The 15930-nt window shown below is 36.7% G+C and overlaps 1 protein-coding gene and 1 pseudogene across 1 annotated transcript; both read right to left on the bottom strand.

Moving 5' to 3' along the window:
- Window positions 1-42: 42 nt before the first annotated feature.
- LOC113296121 lies at window positions 43-2566 on the bottom strand (annotated as a pseudogene).
- A 98-nt stretch (window positions 2567-2664) lies between these two features.
- LOC113296139 (protein DA1-related 1-like) lies at window positions 2665-7081 on the bottom strand. Its single transcript, XM_026544471.1, has 13 exons — window positions 6778-7081; window positions 6569-6667; window positions 6101-6240; window positions 5718-5808; window positions 5093-5258; window positions 4867-4987; window positions 4592-4675; window positions 4163-4282; window positions 3849-4061; window positions 3678-3740; window positions 3464-3579; window positions 3324-3382; window positions 2665-3197 (listed from the first exon to the last, which is right to left on the bottom strand). Exons 2-13 carry the CDS (start codon window positions 6573-6575, stop codon window positions 2869-2871), a joined length of 1509 nt encoding a protein of 502 aa, XP_026400256.1. The 5' UTR covers window positions 6576-6667; window positions 6778-7081; the 3' UTR covers window positions 2665-2868.
- Window positions 7082-15930: the final 8849 nt, after the last annotated feature.

Below are 15930 nucleotides of genomic sequence, written 5' to 3'. Positions count from 1 at the left end.
TTTGAATAATTTATATTTCCCGTGGTGATAAAAACAGAAAGATTTAAGCATAAGTTATTTCAGTTTGAATAATTTAAGCATCAAGACCACAATTTTGGTATCACAGCATTACTCTCACCAACAGAAACAACATTTCTACATCCAAGTTCTAGACTTCACCAGACAAAAGATTTGCAGGTTCAAAACACTACTTATGGAAATCAAACAGCTATAAAGGTGATAAAAGAAACACTCACAAGTGGGAGTTATTATTACCAGAAAAGCATAGAACACGTTCATGACGATTATAGCCCTATATTAGCAGCCGGTGAGGAAGCTGCACATGAATTGTTATATTAAGCTGCAAAGCTTTCAAAATGGCTGGGATGGAAACCTACCGGTGCTTCACAAGTCCGCCGAGAAGTCTGATTGCCATTGATTGTGAAAGCACTGGAATATATATCGTATAATCTGGTTAAATCAGCCGCACTCACAGTCCAAACATGCCCTTCTAGCTGATGGATATCATTAGTTTTCTCCTTTTTCTCTTGTACAATAGCAGCCTCTCTCCGCTTTCCTTCTTTCCAAAGACTTTTCACAAGTAAGCCCTTAGTTGCAACATCAGGAATTAAATTCATGCTCATCATGTCTTCAAAAACTCTCAATGCCGAAGTTGCTGCCCCATTATTACAGTATGCACGGATAACAATTCTGAACATGTCAGTATCTGGGTCTAATCCACTGTCTTGCCATCCCAAACAGCTTCTGAACCGTTCTCAAATCCCCTTCTAAAGCGAAGTGCTGGATCAATCCAGTAAAAGTCTGGATATCTGGCAGAATCCCCAATGAAATATTCTCTTCAAGTAAACCCATGGCCTCCAAACCCCTTTTACACTTAATCAACGTCCTAAACAAAGATGAATACAGCAACATCAGATTGAATTTTGAAACTGGGCCAGTCAGCGATTCAATATCACCTAAAACCTGTAACGCAGCATTAGATTTCTTCGAAATGCCATAGAAGTCGATCATTAATCTGACAGTGCTAAAGGACAGACGCATTCCTTCTTGCTTGACCTTGAATATGAGTCCGTTAACCAAATCAACATGCCCATGGCGTGCTAAAATTGCAATCAGCCTTGATATAGTGTAAACATCATGAGTAAATTCACCTGGCTGGTCAGCAACCCACCAGAAGAATTTCCATGCTGTATCTGCTTTCTTAAAACTTCTAAGAAGCTTACAAACTAACCTCGTCGTCCACACGAATTTGGCATCTTCCAATGCAGACACCTCATCGGGATTCCAATCACTCAACGCACTTGCCAAAGCACTCGGATCCAACCACGGCTTCAATCTCACCCCGTCTACACTTCCATCATTCTCCACATCAATTTCATCCCCAGCCTCATCTTCATCATCATCATCACTATTATCTAGGAAAAACCCAACATTTCCAATTCTCTCATCGGGTAACAATTCCTTAACAAACTCCTCTGTCTCCTCCAAAAACCCAGCTTCGCGCATACAATTCAATGACATTCTCATAGCATGACCAGGCAAAATTCCATCATTTTTCATCTCCTTAAGCAACCGCTTAATAACCTCGAATTGTTCAGTTTTTGTGAACCCTTCAGTCAAAATCAAATATTGCTTCAAGGTACGTTTAATTCTCATACGAGGCAATATATCAAACACCTCCAATGCAGCTTCTAATTTCCCAGAACTCACAAGATGGTCCATTACAACAGTATAAGTTCTTGTATTAGGGTTTATACCCTGACTAATCATCTTTCGGAACATCTCCACAGCTTTCAAATCCATACCATTTTTCTTATAAAGACTCATAAGTAAATTATACGACTCTACACAAGGATGTTTCTTCGACTTTGAGAGAACGAGTTTGTAATCATTCCAGACTCGGAGAGCTGAGTCAAGATCACCAGCAACGGCATTCAATCGAAGTTGATCCATAAACCTAACTCCACCAACATCTCCATATGCTCCATCATTAATAGCGTCAATAAACTTCTGCAGTTCAGAAATCCGTTTTGATTTGGCTAGGATTTTGGTGATCGCGTGAAGAGTGCTTTGAGTATGTGAGAAATTGGGAATTGACTTCAGGGTTTCAACAAGAGAAAGTGCAGAATCTGGTGAAGGAGCAGAACGAAGGGAGTGAGTTACAACGAATGAATCAGTTTTGGATCGTTTAAGAGTGGAAGAAGAGATGGAGTTGGTGAAGTTGATCGTAGTGCGAGTCTAATGGAATCAATAAGTTTAGCTCGTTGCAGGTAATTGGATACCCTGTTGGGAAATGCATTGTTGGTACAAAAATGGCGAGACGGGGTTATTGTTGCTGCGAAGAAGATGCGCTTGAGAATCATTTTGCACGTTTCTGGAGCGTTTCAGGGTTCAAGGTTACAACTTATAAACAGTGCTGAGTTTTGTGATTCCGGTTCCAGCCCCAAATATGAAACTTGACTTGTCAAAGCGAGATTTGCTACAGATTTTGCTCATTGGTAGGTTGTGTGACGCTGTAAGATCAAAATGCTCGACCATTGGCTTTTAAAAAATGCAAGGAACCTGTTGAACTCCAATGGGTGGTTCAAAACTTGAAATATATTTCAATTTTAGATATCTCAAGGGAGAATCCCAAAGTATAATATGTTTGTAGCAATCCAGGCATGATTTTCATATGTGACATGTATATATAGAAAATAATAAAGGTTTTCAAATATGTTTATTTGTGGCTATTGAGAGCCTTTTCATGACATTTGTGCCTCTTTTACAAAATGATAATTGTGCTGTAGCCCTAACTTCTAATATGATAAGACCAAGCTTTATCTTCATCAATCAAATGGTGTTTCTGTTTTTCATCAAGTTTTTCTTTCAATATGGAAATGTCCCGGTCAATTTCATATGATCCAAGGTCCGGCGCAATCCGTACTTGAGTACCGCACTGTTACCCATTCTGAAACCATCTCCATACGCCGGTGAAGTATCAGATTCGATTTGGTGTTTGAAAAAGTCCCCGAGTTTCTTCTCAAACGGGGATCTGTTTCCCTTCTTTGGTAATGTCGCAGAAGAAGAGGAGGAAGATGAAGAGGAAGTTGATGCTACGTTGCTACCAGAGCCTGATATGATTTCTGATTCGAGCCACATGTGAGCAAGCACTTGGCAGATACCTTCTTCAACCTCAGGACTAAGAGTACGATAACCTGTTATCAAACAAACAAACACGGGAACCAAATCCTTAGTATCCATCTAAAAATCTGGAGCGACGTTGATATATTCAAAACGTCTGTAGGCAAATAGTTAGCTACGAGAGATACGAGGGGAAGAACCTTGAAGGCGCAACCATGCATGCATCAACTCATGAGCTAGAATCGACCCCGTCAGCAACCTGTAAGCAAAAATACATTCAATTCATCATGAATCAACTCAAAAAATGTCTCAAGAAAAAAAGTTTGGAGGAAAATAATACCTTGGGAGCCCATACAATATGAGAATGGCGGTGACCTCACACCGGCGGGTCAGCCTATATGGTTCTGTTATCATGTCAAGGATTTTTCCAGCTCCTATTTTCGGTCTCCTTAGAATCTGGTAATAGAAGGGGAAAAGAAAAACATGTTACACTTGTTCTTCTGGCGAGAATAAGAATGAGACTATGACAGACTACGTAGCAGAAGATTTCTTACAGTGCTGACTGTTTGTTCCTCTGATAGACAGAGCCCTCTTGTCTCAGGCATGTGATGGTGGCCCTGTCAAAGTAAGGGAAAATCAGCAGAGGATCGAATAACCAAGACTTTTGGTTTAACACAAAAAGAAACCCCTGGTTTTGACTAACATAGTATAGGAGTTTTACTTACACTCTTTTCACCCTCCATGGCCTCATTTAAAGCTGATCTCTCAACCAACAGTAAAGGGACTTGTTGCTCGACTTTCATATTTAAGCCTTCATAAAACTCCTTGATATCGAGGTAAAGAGGTTGGCATTCATTAGTATCCATGATTGAAGAATCCAAACACTCCAAACAGAGCCTCCGACCATCATCCAAGGAGATGTATTTTATGTCTCTTGGCTTCAGAAAATTAAGGGAAATGATTTTCAGTATTTAACATATGAAAGTAATTTTTGTTTCTCGCCCAAATGTTTTAGTAGGAAAAGCACTTCTGCACTTACTTCCATCCGTTCACAGCTGCAACACCGTGGAGTCCCATCATGCTCATGGGCGGGACAGTACTTCTGAATCCAGAATGGATGGGCTCTATATTCAATAAGACCAGCAGCATTTGTTGGAATCTGTAAGAAAGACAATGGACATTAAGCACCACAATGGAACATCACCGAGTACAGAGAGTTGCACCATAGTGGAAGTCGTAGTATACTTTATCATAGTACATGCTCAAATATATTGGCACACTAACCAATAAGAGTTGTATCTAATTAAAGAGAAGTTTCTCTACAAAATACTAGAATTCATAAAACGAAAAGAAACAGCAAGGAGAAAAACTTGTATTCATCAGGACTTTCATAATCACAAATGGAAGAGGAATAGATCTTATCAAAAGGAAAATCAAAAGAGCATCGCCTTGACACAGGTATACATACAAAGGTCTTGCAGACATCACACTTCGGGTGATAATGCTCCTTATAGCAAGCTTTATGATAAGGGTAATTCCCAGACATTGAGAACTGCGTACGAAAGATAAGACGTAAGAATTAGTAAGTCCAGAATGCATAGCAAAAAGCTGATGATTCTGTATACTCGTGAAAGTACCAACAACAGAAGAACACCGATTAGATAACAACACAATCAAAAAGTTGTGTTGGGGGCATACTGAATCAACTGGAAAACAGATGGAAACTAGTTTCTATTCTCATACCTCGTAATCAGAAATTGGCTGATTGCAGGCGTGGCAATGAAAACATTCAGGATGCCAAACTGCACCCATGCAACTCAAAAACCGTCCATGACCAATCTCGGTATTACAGCCAGCACAAATCCTACACATGATTTGGTTTGATAACCAGGTCAGATTTTGACATGAACATACCTAAACGCATGAGATCAGATGCACCGAGAAACAATCAAGTACAAAAGAAACAGACCTGAATCCTGTTAAAAAGGGGAATGGTATGGGTTGATGATATGTATTGCCATTTGGCACATTTCCACTATTTCCACTACGGGGAGCTGGAGGAGGAGATCCCAAGTTCATACTTTCTTGAAGAGCCCGAGCAAGTTGTTCATCTTCCTCCAAATGAGACACAGTTTCTATGTACACAAACAACAAGACAAACATAAGCAACAAAAATTGAAATCTTATATTACTTTAACTAGAATTTCTGGAATTTTAGTTCATAGATTTAACATCATCATCTAGGTAGCATGGATACGAGAAACGCTATAGGACAGGACACTGTAATGTAGTCCAGAAAAAATATTTTCATATATGTAAAATCATTTGGAGTACATATGCAACATTAATCATCATGTTACTCATTGCATTAATCATTTCACGTTCTGAGACAAGTTTTGGCATATACTTCTGGAATTTCTTAGCATTATCTTATCCCGTAACATACGAAATAACCAAAAGGACTTTATTATTGGAGACACTCAATGAACACTGTTAATTACAATAAGGTTGAGAAATGAGTGCTTAAAAGACATACGAAATGAAGCATTTCCAAGAGTATTCGCAGTTACAATCAGATAGTCATAGCTACTCACCAACCACATTTTTCCCTTTCTCTTCTTCTTCTAAAAGGGAAAGTGCAATGGCTCGATCAATATCTTCAGTCTCAAACTCAGACCACGCTTCCTGAAGTCAAGTTCCGACACATAACATTGTTAGCTGAGAAATAAGAAGAAATAGGAAAAATTTCATAGGAAATGCAACAGAGACCTCCATCTACCAATAATAAATGGGATCATGAGATTAACATAAAGACCGAGGCTACAATGAAAAACAAAAACCCATCTAAACAACTTGAGAGCATCAACTATTCGCTGGAAAATTGAATCACAAATAACATTGGCATTCTACCTTACAGGTGCTATATCCGTGTGATAGTGAAGAAACCTAACAAACAAACAAAAAGAACCAAAATTACCGCTGAATTAGTAGCAGGCTCATTCCAAACTTGCTCCTCCTCATGTTTCCCTTGATATTGCCCTTCAGATATTTTGTGGCTGGAACCTTTAAAAATTTTGTTCAGCCAACCCATAATGCGAGATGCTATCTGCTCATGATCTGACACAATTTGCCTTGAAGAGTTAATATATGTCAATTACAAGGTTAAGCACGCACAACTGAACAAGAAGACGGAGATGAAGAAGAAGATACATATCAAGAAACAATCAGCACTTGATTAGAAATATAGAAGAAGAGGTGCAAAAGTTGTATCAAAATCGGAGTATCTCAATTTGAATTGCAACTAAAATCAGTTCTAGTTACGCATGAAATCTTCTATTAATGAAACTGAATTGATTTCTGAGGTGTTACTTGCAAAACATATGAACCTGATCCTAATCAAGCAACAACAAACAAAGAAATTACAAACAAGAGAATTGAAACCCACCAGACATAGAATTTCCACTCTATGATTTACCCAAAACGTAAATTTTGCTTGAACAAGGTATCCATTAAACTTTCTTATTGGTAAAAAAAAGTGATGATTCTTCCAGCTCAGACAAAGTAAATCAAAAATTCAGAACATGGGATTAACATAAAAGATGAAATTTTTATATGCTAAAAAGAAGATTAAAAACCATAGGATCTGCAGCTCACCCCGAAGAAATTCGGAATCTGCAAAGATGGTGGAAACAGACGAGACCCAAATCAGAAAAAGTTCTGTAAACCCACAAAAAGCATCATTTTTCCGTCAGACAAAAAGATATTCCTTATCTCTAATCAATCCCATTGTTTTTATCTATCAATCAGTCGAAGATCTATGATTTTTAGATACACAACAAAAAATAAAAAAGCCCCCTTTCTTTGATTTCCTTAGAATAACGATGAAGACAATGAAAATCAAAACTTGAATTGTACGCGAAAGGGGGTCAAAAAGGAAGGAAAAAAACCTAACACATTAATTAAAGAGAGAAAAAAACCCTTACATTAAATATTTTTGGATATTTCCTTAAAACCCCAAAAAAGGCATCAAATCCATTATAGAGGCTTCAAAAATCTTCTTCTCGTAGAGGGTTGCTGTTGTTTTTCTGCATGTGGGGTCCTTTAACTTTTTCACCTTCTTTGTAAAAAGAAATGAATATATTTGTACTCTTTTTAATCTTCTTCAGATGTATTATGGGTTTCTGTAGTTTATCTTTTTCTTTCATGGAACAAGGATGAAAAAATTATAACTTTGAAGTAATCTTTCCTTCTTTTTTTTCTGAACTGCTAGTAGCTATAAAAGGGATGTTGCCCCCATTGGCGAGATTTGAAGTGTAAAGAATCAAAAGAACAACTGTTTTTTCAAGGAATAGGATTCTTTATCTATCTATCCACCTACCAGGAAATTTTAAAAAAAATGGAAAAAAGAAAACCCATTTCCAGATTCCTTCTCGGATGAGTCTCTGAGTATTACTGTAATAGACTTTTCTTCAGACACACTCTTTTAATTGGGTAAAAACTTTAAAGTACAGATAACTTGAATACTATACAGCAACTTGTCTTAAATACAGTTGTTTAGCCGCCAATTGTGCTATGGCACATAGCTTCAAATTGGGTTTGTTGTCCTAAAGTGCGAAATTGATGGCATTCTCCTGCGGAATAGTGAAGGTTCATGAGCAACACTGGAGAATATACAGGAGTTAATCTGTTAATGCATGTGCATTGAAAATTGCGTTGTAGCTTAGTGTATGTGCTGTGAATAGTAACACGTCCAAATGAAGCAAGGAAAGTACTGTACAAGCTCAAATTCTCACACAAGTGATGAGTCTGTCACATGCAAATCTATAACAGTATTTTGCACTCAACATCTAGCTTTGCAACTTCGCAAATAAGCTCCGGGAAGATGTTTCCTAAATTAAGTTCAAAATGCCCGCAGTTAAGTCGAAATCCTGTGGTTTTGAGAGGGTGCAGCAAATCACTTGGCGCCTAGTGTCGACTGATTTGACTCTTTGAAATACTATCACATTAAGACTTGCTCTAACTCTAATTAAAATTTGCAACTCTAATTAAAATTTGTAATGTGTTAGAAAACAAAATGATGGTAGCTTTCAAACTTTTCATTAGGTGGATAATCTCTCTCTCCCCCAAAATAAACTTGGTTTATTCTCCACCGTTCTTTATCACTTTGGATAACAAAAGTGATAATAACAAAGATATTATCATAGAAAAATCTAGCCCTTAACCCACCATTAAGCGTGACATAGTTGCCTTTTTGGGAAGGTGTATTATACGGGGAAGGATCCAACAACATGGTTAGAATGATATTTGGTTGATATTTCAACGTTAATTTTCTTATGGAACTCAAACGGCAACGAACTTGAAGTTAATTTTCTTATCACATATTCCTCCTATAAAGATCTATCTTCCTACCAAAAATGAATGTTTCCTGATACGCATATAGCCATCATCCACCACTTCTAATCTCAACCGTTGAAGATTAACGGTTGAAATTAAAATATATATAGATGGTGAGAGTTCATATCTTTTTGGAATGTGCTCATTTTTTGTATGAAGGTAAATCTTTATAAGAGAGAATACGTCACTAAAAGATTAGCTTCAAATTTATTATTGTTTGAGCTTTACAGAAAAAACTGCGCCTGGACTCTCCATCCAGCCGACTACCTACCCTTTACTCTTTGATCTTTATATACATTTTCTTTTTTCCTGAAGCAGATTCTACATTGATTTATCTTTACTTTCTATCCACGGTGTCTTATCATCCACTTTAGTTCATTATATATATATACATAGAGTACGAATGGTTATGGAACTTTGTAACTCAAAATCCGTAATCTTTTTGGGGAAAAAATATGTATCATGATCATAAGAACCATATATACGAGTTGTTTGGTAACCATTATCAGCTCGTAATGGATTATCAGCTCATAATTTATTATGAGTGGATTTTGTATGTGTTTGATAATCAGAATTTAAAAAATGATAACTTTTTTATAAATAAAAAATAGTTATTTTTAAAAATTGCTTAAGAAAACTGAATCGGATATTTTTCTTATTTTCTCTAAATTATCAAGAGAGAAACAAAAAAAAGGTAACGGACTAAAAATACCAAGTATCTAAAGAAAGTGTTTGTGAAAGTTTATAAAAAAAATAATTATATCAAAATCATTATCAATTAATGATTATCAAAATTTACCAAACAAGGTCGTAACTATAGTTCGAAACCTATTTTGAGGCACTCAAATGCTTTGAGGCATACCTAATGGTGCCAAAATCGGGTCACTAAATAAAAAACTCATCACCCCGTATCTACCCATATTTGATAATGGCATAACTACCCTTACATGATTAATGTTAATGATTATGATTAGATTTAATGACCATAATGATTAATTAGGGATGTTAAGGATTGATTAAAATTAAATTATTAGTGGTAAGTTAGTGGAGAAATCTTACTTATGTGAGAGAGTTGGGGATTTTCAGAGAAAGAAGAAAAAGTGAGAAAAAAACTTGGGTTTTGAGATTTTAGTGATTAGAAGTGATCAAAATGTGTGATTCAAATCAGATTCACAGGTATACTTGTAGACGATGTTTGATCTCCATTTTTTAGGTTTAATTTCTTTAAAAAATTACAACCTAGATCAACTGACCAGATGAATGGTTCGGCTGATAACTTGTTAGCCGAACCTAGGTATATGTTCAAAAAACATAGGTTCGGCTAACAAGTTCTCAGCCGAACTTCACTTTGTAACTGATGAGTTTAGGTTCTGCTGATTCGAATAAAAAATCAAGTAATCGAACTAAGTGTGTTTTTTAACAAAGTGAAGTTTGGCTATCATTTTCATGATTAATTATCAGCCGAACTGTTCTTCTGGAAAAAAAAACGAAGAACAAAGAACAAAGATCTGGGTTCCAATATGCAAATCTGAAATTAAATGTCTTTGCGCAACGCTGATGTGATTTTATATAGTGGTAAGTAGAGTTGTCGTTCACTCAGACTTGTTGAAATTGTTTTTAGGATTAATAAAGGAAAAACAATAAAAATATACAAATTATGTCACAAGATGAAGAGACACTGAGACGCGATATTTCACTACTTTTCATATTGTTGTGGTTCAGTCATTAACTCTAGATAATATAACTCAAACAAAAGAAGTTGTGACTCTAGTTCTTTGCCAAAAATAGATTTCGTAGAATATTATTTGTAAGTTATAAGCATGACGCATCTAAAGTAATTAAAACTAAGCATGCGACATCTAACAAAATGACAAGTAATTAATAGAAATCATAAAGCAATTAAATCTATGCAAAAAGTCAATAAAAGAATTAATTCATTTACCACAATCATGAAAAGTTGCTTCCTCTATTGTCCCAGTGATGGGGTTTAGCTTCTCATGGTGAAAACACTCTCAAAAGATTTTTTACTACTCAAAAAGTGCGTACAATGGTGAAAATGGAGAAAATAATCAAAGCAGCTAGTTTGCAACGCTTTATGAGCGTTACAGACTCGCTGTACAGAACGGGCGTTGCGAACTGAAGATATACGTTACTGATGGACTGTTACAGACTTGAAATATACGACCCTAGAAAACGACTGTCCTTAACAGCTAATGTTCTTCATGTTCATCTTCTCTGCAGCAGCAGAAACTTCTCTCTGCAACTCGTGATTTGATCACTCTGTTGCTCTCTGTTCTAACCCCTAACTATCCATCCTCTCTAAAACATACCAGCAGGCTATATATACTCGACAACGCCAAGAACAACTCGTAATAACAACACATAATCCTCCATTACTTGTTATTATTCTCGCCTGCACTGTTAAGGAAATAATCTATTATTCTTCTCTCCCATGCGTCTGGGGCAGCTAAAACTTTCAACACATGTTACTATCACTCCAAAGATTGAGTGAAACTCTCTCCGATCACACGCCATCATTCAGTTTTACACGGGGAAGGAGAGAGACTGCACGAGATATTCTCGTGCTCTGATTCACCCAAATCCATGTAACCAACTTATTTTGTCGAATCAAATCTCCTTACCATCCCTGTTTGGATAAAACAGGCCCAAATCAAACAAAATCCGAGAGAAAGTCCAACATAAACTCTCTCGAAATCATGTCAGAAATCATCGCTGGTGAAAGCTAGTTTCCGTGTCTTCCCTGTTTTACTTCGAACTGATCATCCAGCCAAATCTAATTGATTCTAAAGCCCATATTATCTCTATTATGCTCAAACAGAACTTCCCAAAGAATTTCAGCCATTGAATCGTACTGGAACACCTTCAAAATCCGAACCCTAATTCTGGTTGTATGCTGCAATATTTTCCCGCCAAAAATATAATTCAAATGGAGAAGATGGCCTCCCCCTAATCCTGTATGGGAGTCCCTTTAGAATTTGCCTTCTAGGTGTAAATAACAGCTAGTGTGCCCCTTGGTAATTGGGTGCCCCATAGTAATAGGATACCCCAATATCCAAAACTGCGAGTCCAAATAACATGTGTCCTCCGGGTGCCTTTAGCAACTTTTCGAGCAGAATTTTCCAGAAATGTTTATTTCCCAAAAATACCTACAAACACGAAAAACACCATAATAAGTACAAAATCAAGTGCCAACAATATATAGTATTGAGATCAAATTAGACACAAAAATGTATCTATCAAATACCCCCAAACTTATTATTTGCTAGTCCTCGAGCAAATTTATTCTAGAAAAGAAAATTCAAACTCACTAGGTGGACCTAGTGACCGAGTTATAGTCTCAGGAGGGTTTACCAGAGGTGTACCCACAAAACCTTTACTCCAAACCCTAGCTATCTATGCAGAACCTTGGAAGGCACTAAAAAATCTCCTTGGTTGGCATACAATCATTGATTATAGGAGGAAGTACCCTGATGCAAAATTCCAATTGTTGTACACTAGTTTGCACTCAAGCATACTAAAATTCATATAAAGTGACAGAGCTCTACTCAGATAGTTTCTGTACATCATAACCGGAGTCCACCAATCACATGGAAAGATTAAGAAGATGGATAAAGAGAAAAGATAGATGGTTTAAAGTGAACGGTGTTTCCCATATCTGTCTGAAGGCCTCTGCCAAGATGGACCTATCCTAATGGACTGAGATACCGGTCTGACTAATATCAACACAACTGGCATATACAAGGGGACCAGTGGTCGATAAACCTAACTCTAGGTCAACACAACTGGCATATACAAGGGCACCAGTGGTCGACTTTATTGAATTTATTCCGGTTGGTCTGATGGTCTGGTCTTAATTTTTTATTTTTTATTTTTGGTATCTCAATCACCCTATTTCACCCTAGCAAAGGTAACAACTTGAATTGTGTGCCCCACCAAATCACTTAAAAAATAAAAACAGAAGGATTAGGATTCAACGAGATATGGCGAAACTACCATGTTTTTTTTAATTCTAACACCTGAGCTCTGTGCTTTTATGAATAGACTCTTTAGATGTTTCCATCTAATCAGATTGGTTCCTCAACTCCTACAACCAAGATGTTTCCATCCACTTAGATAGGTTAGTGCTATCCTTAATAGGCATAAATTTCTAGGCTCTGGAGTTTATTTATACTGCAACTAAAAAGTTTCTCCCATACCCCCAAACTTAAATCTAACATTGTCCTCAATATTCTAAAGATAAAATTAAAAGCACGAACAAGGAGAAATTGTTACCACTTGAAGCAAAAGAGTTAAGGAAAGATATTACCGTGTTGCATGAGCATGGGTTACCCCCCAAGAAGTGCTAAGTTTAAAGTCTTCAGCTAGACATCAAAAGGAATTAGTCACCTCTTAGAATCATAAAGTAATATCCGGAATAACTGTGGATCACCAAAACCAAATAGGGCTATCACAAGTAAAAGGAATCCGCAACATCCCAAGAAAATTAGCAAATAAAGCACACCCTTGTCTAGTTTCCTGTTTAAGACAACTACATCTAGCTGTGGTTCAGGTTTAGGTTCTATAACAGGGTATAGATAAAAAGCTTTCATTGGTTGGATTTCCTCAAAGGCATTCTGAATATCAGGCTGAAGAGTCTGGAAATACTCAAGTAAGAACTTAGAAGCGCATAACAAAAGCCTGAATAACTGGGGATCCTCTAAGTCAATCAGATTTGACTCACACTGCTGACCACAATGAAAGAGGTGGTCTTGCTTAAGAAAATGTGTCGACCCTATTCTCCTAAAGTAATTAGGTTCAGTCTCAAAACTTAATAACCGACACATCTGAAAATCATAAGTTCCCACAATTGGAAGAAAAGTTTATGGCGGGAAAACAAAGTCAATTTGGGTATTATCGCCTGGGTAAACCACATCAACCAGAGGATGGGTTTCTAACAACTGAGCTTCTTTATGGACATCATTAGGTTCGGTAAAATGTGTATGAAGATAATCTTGTAAGATGGTTGAGGCACAAATGTCAAGTCCTACATGAGGGAACTTTCTAATAGTTAAAGCACACGGAGAATTACCCCCAAGCTTAGAGTTTTCTGTGTCTCTAGAAAGACTAGTCATAACTTCCCTAATTTCTAGGTCATCAGATTCCTGAAAATGGTCAATTGATTCTTCTAAGTCTGGTTCATCCTCGCTCATCTCTACGAGTTTATGGTCTTCTAAGATTAGTGTTTATAAATCGCTAGACTCTAAAACATTATTCTCAAGGTAAACTCTTTCCTCTAAACCATCATCTCAATCATATAAAGGATTACCAGCGAAAGTTTCTAGTAAAGGCTCATTACTAAGGTGTTAATCATAGTTACTTCCTCCGATTCACTGATAGGCACATCAAATAATAGATTATCCAACATACTGCATGCTAAAGGATTATGAACTACATCGTCTAAAACGGTGGTATCTCTAGTCAAATCCTCATCCTTTTGAATAAGTGAATAATTATTAAAATTATTTGGATTTGTACTAGAAACAACACTATCATTATAAATCTCAATCGGAGTAACAAATTCCTGATCACTATGCCTACATATTTCATGTTCTTCATCAATACTATCCTCATCATAATCATCTTTATAATAACTTGAAAAATATCGAACCTCGTCAAAACAAGTAGTGTTACCAATTCTAACCTCGTCATCTTGATTATGTGAATAAAAACTATCCTTATTTTCAAGGGTGGTATTGGGAACACTATACTGGAAATTAAGACTATCCTGAGCAAGTTTTTCCACAATCCTATTTGTACTCTCAGTAAATTGCTTGAGGGACTCTTCTAGAGATATCTTAGTTGACCGCTCTACAGACTCTTATGGGAGAAGAATATTATAAGTCTCTTTCATAAATAACTTCCGTGTAGACTCATTGAAACTCTTGAGAGACTCTTCTAGAGAAATAGAAGGATTGTTTTGCTAGTATGACCTGTGGGTATATGGATAGTAATTGGGCTCACAATGGTATGGACCATAACCTTCAAAAGTTTCGCGTTCCAAATCACTATTCACACTATGGTCATAAAAAGGATAATGTCCAAGCTGCTCAGTCGGATACTCATTGTATTGATGTGATTTTATATAGTGGTAAGTAGAGTTGTCGTTCACTCAGACTTGTTGAAATTGTTTTTAGGATTAATAAAGGAAAAACACTAAAAATATACAAATTATGTCACAAGATGAAGAGACACTGAGACGCGGGATTTCACTACTTTTCATATTGTTGTGGTTCAGTCATTAACTCTAGATAATATAGCTCAAACAAAAGAAGTTGTGACTCTAGTTCTTTGCCAAAAATAGATTTCGTAAAATATTATTTGTAAGTTATAAGCATGACGCATCTAAAGTAATTAAAACTAAGCATGCGACATCTAACAAAATGACAAGTAATTAATAGAAATCATAAAGCAATTAAATCTATGCAAAAAGTCAATAAAAGAATTAATTCATTTACCACAATCATGAAAAGTTGCTTCCTCTATTGTCCCAGTGATGGGGTTTAGCTTCTCATGGTGAAAACACTCTCAAAAGATTTTTTACTACTCAAAAAGTGCGTACAATGGTGAAAATGGAGAAAATAATCAAAGCAGCTAGTTTGCAACGCTTTATGAGCGTTACAGACTCGCTGTACAGAACGGGCGTTGCGAACTGAAGATATACGTTACTGATGGACTGTTACAGACTTGAAATATACGACCCTAGAAAACGACTGTCCTTAACAGCTAATGTTCTTCATGTTCATCTTCTCTGCAGCAGCAGAAACTTCTCTCTGCAACTCGTGATTTGATCACTCTGTTGCTCTCTGTTCTAACCCCTAACTATCCATCCTCTCTAAAACATACCAGCAGGCTATATATACTCGACAACGCCAAGAACAACTCGTAATAACAACACATAATCCTCCATTACTTGTTATTATTCTCGCCTGCACTGTTAAGGAAATAATCTATTATTCTTCTCTCCCATGCGTCTGGGGCAGCTAAAACTTTCAACACATGTTACTATCACTCCAAAGATTGAGTGAAACTCTCTCCGATCACACGCCATCATTCAGTTTTACACGGGGAAGGAGAGAGACTGCACGAGATATTCTCGTGCTCTGATTCACCCAAATCCATGTAACCAACTTATTTTGTCGAATCAAATCTCCTTACCATCCCTGTTTGGATAAAACAGGCCCAAATCAAACAAAATCCGAGAGAAAGTCCAACATAAACTCTCTCGAAATCATGTCAGAAATCATCGCTGGTGAAAGCTAGTTTCCGTGTCTTCCCTGTTTTACTTCGAACTGATCATCCAGCCAAATCTAATTGATTCTAAAGCCCATATTATCTCTATTATGCTCAAACAGA

Source organism: Papaver somniferum, chromosome 1, assembly GCF_003573695.1.
Source record: "Papaver somniferum cultivar HN1 chromosome 1, ASM357369v1, whole genome shotgun sequence".
NCBI classification, from domain to species: Eukaryota; Viridiplantae; Streptophyta; class Magnoliopsida; order Ranunculales; family Papaveraceae; genus Papaver; species Papaver somniferum.
This window is presented reverse-complemented; position numbering and strand designations above follow the sequence as displayed.